At 36.5% G+C, this 10,539-nt stretch overlaps 1 protein-coding gene across 6 annotated transcripts in view; it reads right to left on the reverse strand.

Annotated features, from left to right (window-relative positions):
- Positions 1-1,505: 1,505 nt before the first annotated feature.
- The window catches only part of PRRX1 (paired related homeobox 1), a 75,779-nt gene continuing 66,745 nt past the window's right edge, over positions 1,506-10,539 (reverse strand). For 3 of the 6 annotated variants that reach the window (XR_640811.4, XM_009193854.3, XM_003893551.5), the window contains one exon: positions 1,506-4,894. Coding sequence is in view for 4 of the 6 variants with exons in the window: in XM_009193854.3 (XP_009192118.1) it covers positions 4,756-4,894 (139 nt within the window). In the remaining 2 variants the exon portion in view is untranslated. The other 3 variants (XR_640810.4, XM_003893550.5, XM_017952341.3) reach the window with 2 other exon arrangements.

Genomic DNA, 10,539 nt, shown 5'->3' on the forward strand with positions numbered 1-10,539 from the left:
TGCATGAGCTGTCCTTCAAATAAAGCCTCTTTATAAATTTGACTAGTTTGATGTTTCTGCTGCCTGCAAATGAAAGAATCCTTATTAATAGGCTTATAATGCCATGCAAGTGGTTCCATTTTTTAAAAGCATTTATTCCTATCATAACTTGCTAAATCAACCTTCCTCCTCCAGCACTCAGGTAAACTGTACTTTCAAAAGTCATGAATCCAATGGCTTTTCCTCCATTCCCAATTAGCTGGCCTTCTCTAAAGCATTTGAATATATCAAACATTCCCCTCTTATTGAAAACCTCTCTTAACTCTGGAATAATAAAGAAGATTAAATCTCCTCCTATTTTTCAAACAGCTTCTTTTAAATAGACTTTATTAGCCATTTCTCCAGCTAGAGATGTTCTTCAAAGTATAATCTTCCTCCCTGGCTAAAACTACTTTCAAAAGTCATTTACTGGGAATAATTATTTGAGTCATAATGGCACTCTCTCATTTCAATGAACCCATTTGTTATTGTACCTCTAAGTATCACCTCCTTAAATATTAATTTCAAACTTATATCTCCATCTTTGACTTTGGTACCAAGTCCTATTTTTATGTCTTCACTTACTGGATGCTTACCTTTGAATTTTCAGCTTCAATAATACAACAAAAACTGTGTTTATCTTCTGTAGCTGAGTCTTTCCCCTTTTGGGTAGATTTTGTCAGTTTTGTCAGTGATTCATTTTCCCAGTCCCCAGGTTTTAAACCAATATTACCTTTGACTCCATTCTCTTTTTCTTGCTATAAAGTCCCAGTGATTCTTTCCTTGCAAAATGTTTTCTAATCGTCCTTTCTTTTATGTTCCTCTCACAGCAACTTCTATCTGATCTGCTTCCAGTTCCTGTTCTGTTCTAGTTTACCTTCATTCTTTTGATCCTGCTAAAGTAGCATTTTTTCACATGGCGTTTTTTAATGCTGAAAAGCCTTCAGTGGATCTCTGTGGCCTGAGGAAAAGTCCAAACATATTTGACGTGTAGTACCCTGCAAGATTAAGCCTCAACTTGCATCTCTAGTATCTTCCATTCAACTTTAAAATTAACTCTCCATCTCATCCAGGCCCATCTTGCCATATATCTTTGAACACAAATTCCTCATTCCTATATCCCTGCCTTCACTCCTACTTCTCCACACCCTCATTTGAAAAGCCATCACCTGTTTCTCACCTGTACAGATCCTTACTAGACAGTATTGTGAATGTTAAAGGTACTGATTTTAATAATGCTTAACTCTCATAAAAGTTCCACTCTATTCTCATCTATTATAATAGTTGTGTCCCCTCTTCTTCCTACTGTTGTCTTTGTTTCTGAGGAAAAATAGATTATTTTCCTGTTTTGTAGAAAATAATATCACACTCGGATATAGTTCTCTTGTCTATGAGCCCTTCTTACCTTCACTCTTCTGCATGTAATCTCAGATTCTAGCAGATCTGTGTTTTCGAAGTTCAAAGAGAAGAGAATCAGCAGGCTCAAGTGTATATAGCAAAAGACATGGTAGTGTCCTTTCTTTTTATTGAAAAGAAATCATTTCTATTCTAGCGCAAACAATGTATATTTTACAACATAAAGCAAGATATAATTTACATATTACATTTTTTATGAGATCTTTATACCCTAAATGTCATTCCCTTTTTTATTAAGTCACCTCTTCTGGTTTAATTTAACCTGCCAAGTACCCTACAAATCAGCATCTTGTTTGGAGGGAGATTGAGGACACAGGCAGATAGTTCCTATGTATTCACCTGTATCTAGTATCAGGAGTATCACGATGGTGAAGAACAGAGATATGTCTTGACGTTTGTGGCCCTGAGGCCCTCAACTGACAACTGGCTTAAGATCCAGAAGGTTTCTTTTCCAAATCACATACCAAACTTGTATTTTAAAAAATTGATAGTAAATGAACAAAATTGAGAGCTTGTACAACATGTGTACTTCTTGATCAAGTGCTTAGATAATACATGCTTATGGTGTTGGTTCACTGGCAGTGAATGTTTCTTTGGCTGACCAGCACCAGTTACTCTAAGATATTCCCAGACATTGCTTGCCTGAGACATTGGATAAAACCACCCAATTTCACCGATCATTTGGGTTTGTGGGTTCCGGCTTTGCTGTTTGCCACTGGAAATGGATGTCTGAATCAAAATTTCAAATGATTTTGTTTCACATGTCCCTCTATCTAAGGTTTTTCCCTTCTCAATAAAACCTTTTCATGTATGATTTCTGTTCCCTCCCTATAATTCAAATCTTCTTAGCCATTCTCTCCAAACTCCAAACCTCCAAAGTTCATCAATTTCTTGGATTATACTCATTTCACTTAGAATGTGTCAGTCTATTGGGATGTACTGTTCCTTCAAAACTTGAAAATCCACAGCAACTAGTGGGACAAAAGGATGAATGGAGGAGCTCTTCAGGAAGCAAGTAATGCATGCTGTTCAGCAAGCCTACATGAACCATTCAGTAAGAAATATTTTAATAGTGGGTTAAAAGAAGAAGGAATCGATTGGTGAAAGCAAAATGTATAAGATGAGCTTCATTATTATTTAAAGAACTACAGAATCAACATTTGAAATACAATTTCAGATTGGTGGCTGTTAGATTGAAATAACATCACCATTAGCTCAATCTGATATGCCAAGGGAAATACAAATGTGTGCTAAAAGTGCATCTTAAACCCAAAAATCCTTGCCTGTCACTCAGACTACAAAGTTGCCATATTTGACCAAAATTGATCCAAAGTTTTTTAATCACTCACAACTAGAAATTATTAGAACTAAGCTGGTCGGGATGAAAATATAAATTAAAAAAAAATTCTGTTCTATGTGTCTTAAATTATTCTTTGGTCAAATGATGTGATTTTTGAGAGATCTGAAAATATAAACCTATTTCTCATTTCCAAATACAAGGTTATAAGTATGTACAGCAAGGTAGCATTTTCTTACTAGAAAACAAGGCTTTCAGGTACCGTATCATTCCATTAACACTGTATACTTTTATAGTCCCTTTCCTCCCATGGCTACAAAGTGCTGGACATACAGAGAATACAGGAAAGAATAAAGGAGCAAATGAATAGAGCCTCACAACACCCCTGTGAGGTAGGTAAGTATTGTTAATCCCATTTTACAAATGGGTAAACTGAGGCACAGCATGGTAATGTAGTTGATCAAGTCCACCTGGCAAGTTACAAAAGCATGGCTGGGAACAAAGAAAAAGAAATGAAAGATCAGTCCTGGCTCCCAGCCCTAGACACTAAACTTTATTTCAAAATATTAAAAAATAAAAATAGCCCACAATTGCCTTTTAAATGTTGGAATTTAGAAAAACCTTTAGGTATTCCTCTTAAACATGTGTCTTTCATATTCCTGCTGAGTGAAGAAAGGGTAGATGACTAAATGGTTTTCCCTCCTCTCTCTAACTGCAATTCCCATGATAGATCAGATGTATCAGCATTTCACCAGAGCTCAGGCTCCAAACTCAAGGACATTTTTATAGCCTCAAATAGTTTCTAATCCATTTAAAGGCCTAATGTGAAAATGAGACCTGTTCTAAAACAGCTGCTCTATCAATTATTCTGTGGCTTTAATGAAAATTTTATGTAGAAAAAGAAAAGCAGCAAGATCCCTAATTAATGTCTCATCACTATAGAGATAAGAACAGTGGTGATGGTGTATAATTTGCTTTTGGTACTGTTTGGGAAATTGCAAACTGAAGCTTGCAATATTATATATATATATGAAATATATATATAAATATATAAATATATACAGTATATATATAACTGTGCATCTCACTATCCTTAAGGCACGAAAGAGATGTGGGCATGCCTTTTACGACTCACTCTTAGTGTTACTAGAGAAATTTCTCTTCCTCTCTCAGGTGAAAAATATTTCTTCTACCAAATAGTCTGTGACAGCAAATCATTCAAAGACAACAAATATCTTTAAGATGATTGATTGATTGATTGATTGATTGCATATGGTGAGGGGTGGTGGTGATAGTGATATAATCTATAGCTTCAAGCTTAAATCTATAGCTTAGATGTACACCTTAGTGCTTAGAATTAGCCAGACACAGCCAATTACATTGGATCTGACAGTCCAGTGACCAGATGTGCACAACTGTTTTTTCAGAGGCTGATGGAAAAACCTTACCATGACCAACAAAGATGGAGACAATGAGAAAGGGAATTATGTCTGTCTGGCACAGATTCTTCAGAAAGACTTTGGCTTTTCAAAAGCTCCTAGAGCTTCTATCAAGAGAACTGGGAAGAGGGCAGGGTAAGGCACTGAGGTTCAAACAAGTCAATGAGGAGAGTAGAGGCAATCATTCTGGATGTATATATGGTTTCTTTGGCTGCTGTAGTTTTTTAAAAAACTTCATACAATCATGGGGTTGGGTGGGCTGAACCTAGCTGAAGAAGCTTGGAGTATATTAAGCAAAGCATGAATAGAAAGAAAAACAAAATAAACACACACAGAAACAAGTGGTGGTGGTATCCCAGAGGGAGGAGGAACATTTGTTAACTAATTTTCATTTTGCTCCTCTCCTGCTTTTCTCTGCCATGGTCCCAATATTTTAGTTCTGTTTTTTGTTTGTTTGTTTGTTTGTTTGTTTGTTTGTTTGTTTGTAATTTACTTTTCTCCCCCAGCAGATGAAGAAATAACAGAGCGGGATAGGTGTCTTATGGTTTTTGATTTCTTCTTAGGCCTGTTTAATAATTTTTTTCCTCAGTTGACTGTTGGCACCTGGTTCCTCTGTAAACTATATTCCTTGGCCTTCAGTCTCAGGTTGGCAATGCTGTTGGCCATGTTGATGCCCTGTGCAGGGCTATTGTTGGCACATGTGGCAGAATAAGTAGCCATGGCGCTGTAGGGACAAAGGAGAGAGCAGGGAGAATAACAGGCGTTAGTTTCACAAAGCTGCAAGTCCGTGCCCCAGATGGAGGTACTCTCAGCATGGGGGCAGGCAGGGGCAATGGCTTGGACTAGATGACCTCTAGGGTCCCTTACAGCCCCAGCTTTCCATCCGTCTAAGGTACTTAGAGAAGAGTGGTCATGTTTTGAAGAGCAGGAGAGAGTGGTGTAGAGTGAGGAAAGGGAGGGAGAGGTATTTGTTGTGGTGGATACAGTGAGTAATGATTTATTTCTGGGGTAGGAGAAGAAAGTTGCTCAAGTTGAATAGCAGGTGTTTCATCAGCTGACTAATTACAACAGTATTTAATCTCTCGTCCTGCCTACCTCCCCAGCCTGTGGGAGCAGTGAGGAATAGAAACAAGCTTTTGAAAATAAACTAAAGGGAATTTTGCTCCTTCACTCTAGATAACTGACCTTAATTCCAACACATTTTAGATAATAAATACCATAATAAATAATGTGCCTGGAGAACCAGTTAAACATCCCGACATAAGTTCTCTGCCATTCTTAATTTACTGGTTGATAGTACCAAGCATTGCTGAATCAAGAGTTTACTACCCCACTGGCCTTGATTTTAAAAACTCCTCAAAAGAACTTGAATAGCACACACTGCCTTTTGGGTCAGTTATTTTGAAAATGTTTAAATCTACTAGATAAACTATCAAAGTCTCCATTTTCAGCATTCTTGACTTCAGAGGTAACTGTTTCTCACTGTCTTTATTGCTGAGAAAAATCTGAAGTTGTTTTTCGTTGTCAGAGATTACAATGAGGACCTAAGAACACTGGTAGGCAGAAATTTATCGTTGGTGGGTTTCTGTTAATTGCATCCATGAATCTCTATTAAAGGAAAAAGAAATGGTTTCATAGACTTAATAGTAAATTACTCTTTCTACTAAATAGTTAAAAGGATATGCATTTTAATTAAATAAAAATGTTTTTAGTTGCTTCTAAGATTAGCAAAATCTTTCAACTCAGGGCTGGAATGAGATAGACTTATAAATGGAATGACATGTGCTCTTCTGTTGCCTACATTCCAATGGAATTTTGTCAGCCACATAAAAGTTTGTGGTTCTGGGGATCAAGTGACAAGATCAGAAAGAGAGAAAAGTAAAGCTACTCTACAAATAGAACGTAAGTCATTGATTCTTATTTGGGACACACAGAGTCAAAACTCATAATAACCTATTTCAGCTCAGTTACTAATAATTAACTCAAAAAAATTAAGAAATATAATGAGTCCCAGATCACTAGGTATTTCCAGAAATATACATCTTTAATTTAAAATCTTTATAGCCCTGGTTAAATGTATGGGTGACTCTGTGTGTGTGTGTGTGCACACAGCTAGACAAAGCTATGTTCTATTATAGCACACTAAACTTTTGCTTTTAGCACTTGATTCATGTTTAGTTAATAATTTGTTTAGTATCTATCACTGTTTCAACTATAAGCTCCATAGATTAGACATCACATTTGCCTTGTTCACACTGTTTCCTCAGGTAGAAATGACACCATATCTAGTACTATGTGTTCAATGAATAAACAGATAACTAAGAAATATCTAGATATAGTATAATTAAATTGATTCCTGCTTGATGTCATTGGTTTCTGTCATTCTGCTGTGAGCAATGATTTCTAAAAACAAAATATATCTTACCAATATGCTTTTATTCACAGGAACTGGTCCTTACTGCCAATTTTACTATCTTAACAGAAAGAGCAAAGTCAGTAGGTAATGACAAAAGTAGAAGCTGATGACTGTGTATACTTGGACCCATCAAAAAATATCTTTCACAATAAAAACTGAACAAGTTATTAGTATAGTTAAACTATCACTTCTACCACTACCTATCAAGGGATAGAAGCAGAAGAGTTCCCAGTTAAGGTAGGTTTAAATTAGAAGTGAGATAAATGACCGGAACAATACACTAAAGTGGGACAAGTTTTTTTTAGAATATACCAAGAAATGTCACTTATTTTCAAAACTCATATACGTGTTATCATTTAGTTCACGGTTCCACTCAAGACCTTACCATAAATGTATGTAAACCCACAAAACCTATATTCAAAAAATTTCTAGGATATGCCAAGAATCCGAAGATCTAAGTATCTGAGAAAAAAAAAAAAAAAGACTATTGAATTTGGGAAATGTACCTAAGTCATAGATTATTATAAAATCAACCAAGTCAACCTTTCATAATCAGGTTTCTGTGACAGAATTAAGCCCTAAAGATGATGCACAGTTAGTATAATTTTAAACACATAGAAGAGAACCTGGAATTAGGAGTTGCCTGTATTATTTGCTAAGTATTGAGAAGAAATTTTGATGGCTTCTGAAAACAGAAAGCTAAAACTTCACGAGAGAGGATAAAGAAAAATTTTCTGATGCTAAATTGTAGATTGTCATAGAATATTGTGCTTTAAGTACTTGGTCTAATTTTCTGAGAGATGTGTTTTTTGAGATTCTGAACAAGCAAAGTCCTATTTAACAGAAATTTGCCCTTTCTTAGATATCAAAGTTGTGTTCCATCTCTTTAGCCAAAAAGGGAGATTAGAACCTTGGGGAGATTATTTTAGTTTACTGAAGATGCTATTGCTATTTCCCAGAAATGTCTCCTATAATAATGACTACGAGTTGTCTATTGCGTAACCATTTTTATTGTAGTGATTTCATAGTCAACTAGCTTTACCACCTGATATTCTAGTCTGAGGACTTAGTAGGGTCACACATTTCTTGGAAATATTGAGTTTCTCTCTCAAATGTAGGCAAGACAGTGATATCCCAAATGAGATGAATGTTAATGCACTTTCTATCTCAAAAACAAATTAATGGGATTCAGATCATCTATTGCACAGGAGATTGGGTATTTACTGGGACATTTCTCACATAAATTGCAGCCTGCTTTTCCACAGTAAAGAACAGTGCCCTTGTCTGATTATACAGTGACGTTGTATAAGAACACCAGCAGAGGCAAATCTGTGACAATGTCTTATAGGTATCCCTCAAATTAGTGGAGCATGAGGATTAAAAAGCAGTTGTTTTTAATGAATGAATTTTGCAGCTCCCTAGGAGCTTGATAGGTGATAACATTTTCACTTGATAAATGCGTAGGAAATGTATAAACTTTCAAAATTGATTTAACTTGTTCAAGCATTCCATAGCCATAAGAAGTAGGATAAAAGAACCAAAGCCATCTTAATTCACAGCCTCTTAAAAATTTTTAGAATATGTAATCCTACAAATATGGATTCCAATAATATTTTGTAAACATACTAAATAATTGCAAGTCTGTTTTCCAGTAATTTGACACGGATCTAGCTTCTCAATTTAAGCTAAGGGTGCAATGTAGCAAGCAGTGAGCAGTCCTTGGATTTACCCGTGAAAAGCAAAACTTATTACAAGTCAGAAAAGACAGAATTAGTGAGTGAGTCCTCTGAGAGTAGCTTAGTCATTCTTCAAAAATGGCATTAGAAGTAAGATGGAGAGGACCTGCCTCCTAAAGTGTCAACAGATGCAAGACAGTCTTGAGTGGCTGCCAATATGAAATTGTTTGTGACCATCTGCTTTCCATGTCATGGAAACTTCTGAAGTTCTGCTTTAGGAAAAGAAAGAGAACCCTAAAGTGTTTTCTTAAAAGTCCAATGAGGGTAATTAACTGTTTTCAACCAATTTATAGAGCCATTCAGAGCATGTAAAATGACCAGTCCTTTCTATACAGGATTAAGCTTGCTCGGATCAAATGGTGAGATTGAAACTAAGTGATTTGTACAGATTAAGCACATGACAACAACCAAAAGCCTGCTTAACAACAACCAGAGATCCTGCCTGTTGGTCTTGCCTTCTAAGCAAAATCCATTTATTCTTGGAAGCAGGGTACAGACATAAGTTCTGGGACTGAGTTTTTAGGTTTTGGCTAAAGCCCCATTTTTAGTTAGTTATAGTTAAGTTCTTTGTGTCAGTGACCAAGAAACCACACTACTGAATAAAGTGCACTGAGGAATTAGAGATTAATAATAAATGCTTGCACCACATCTGTTGATTTAGCTAGTCTGCACTGAGACTTACACGGAGTTGACACATTTAAATCAGCTTCAAATGTTTGCATTTCCTTATTTGGAGATTCCTAACAGATGCAGCACAGCCATAGATAGCAGAATGCTAATCACTAGCAGGGTTGGAGGACTGTTTTCACTGGGGACAAATCATTTTTTATCACTTCAACCTACCCTGAAAGTTGTGAGAAAAAAGGAAAATGTTAAAATGACTGCCAGAAAATACTATTCGTAGTACGATTTTAAAGCCAGGATACTTACGGACAACTGCCCCTCTGCTTTCTAAAAACCTATAGTGTTGAGTCCCACAAATCACAAAACAATTGCTAGCTTGGGAAAAAAATAATACCTGACTCTGTTTTCAACTCTTTGTTTTCTATGTGGCCCTTTGAACAAATGATGACGTTTACAATTTCACCCTAAAGACAAATCTGTCAGCCAAGAAGTCTATGAGTTTTCCCGAAATCTTGGGTTTCACCAGCTCAGGATTTTTTCAAAGACTGTAGGGGTTACGGTGTTCAAGATTGTGATGCATAGAAGTTGCAGAAAGTCTCTGGTTTGTTCTTTTGTCAGTGCAAGTACAACAGAGGCATACTTCCCTCACCTGATAAAATGTAATACCAGTTTTCCTAGGGAAATCTACTTTTAAAAAGAGATCTGGTACATTCTTTGGAAAGGGATCTTTTGTGATTTAAATAACTAACTTCTGTTTCTAACTTATGTTTTGAAATTCAGAAGTTGATTTTCTAAGATGTATATTTATCTTTTAAAGTGAACACACTTGTACATTTCATTAGTAAGCTTTCAGTTTGTACTATATATTCAGTGATCTTTCTGCTATTTTTAACTTTTCATTTTAGAAATACTTTTATATATAAAGCCTCTTATATCTTTCTATTGTTGCAATACTTTTTTTGAAGTGCACGTTGCTTATCAGTAGGTTCCAAACACCCCTGTGAAATAAGCAATAGGGAAACTATTGCTAGCTTCATGTTAGATACAAAGGTACATAAGAGAGCAATGATCTGACTGGCCTGAGGAGCAGCAGAAGCCAGGACAAGAAAATAATTCTTCCGAACCCTGTCCGGTAACCTACAAAGTCTCACTATTCAAAGTGTGCACCAAGTGTCGGCAGCATCAGCATCACCTAGAAGCGAGTTAGAGATACAGAATCCAAGCTCCACCCTGGACTTCGTGAATCAGAGTTTGCACAGTCACGTGATCCCAGATGTTTCCTGTGCACAGCAATCTCTGAAGAGCCCTGCTCTAGACTAGTATCACCCTACTATTCATTTCGTGGACATGCTTTCTTGCAGCTCTGGTTCCCAATAGTATTCCTCACTTGAGGACTTTACTGCTGAAATTTCTAGAACTGCACCCCCACTTTCTTAAACACTCTGAATTCCCACTTAAACCCTACCCCAAGCAGCCGCCCTCTTCCCCCTCTGACAAGTTACCTTTTCAGTGTCTTCCGTTAGAATCCGTTATGAAGCCCCTCGTGTAAACAACATCTTGGGAGGGACGAGGATCTATTTTTGAAAGTGTGAA

The sequence above is a fragment of the Papio anubis genome, chromosome 1, assembly GCF_008728515.1.
Source record: "Papio anubis isolate 15944 chromosome 1, Panubis1.0, whole genome shotgun sequence".
In the NCBI taxonomy this organism is placed as follows: domain Eukaryota; kingdom Metazoa; phylum Chordata; class Mammalia; order Primates; family Cercopithecidae; genus Papio; species Papio anubis.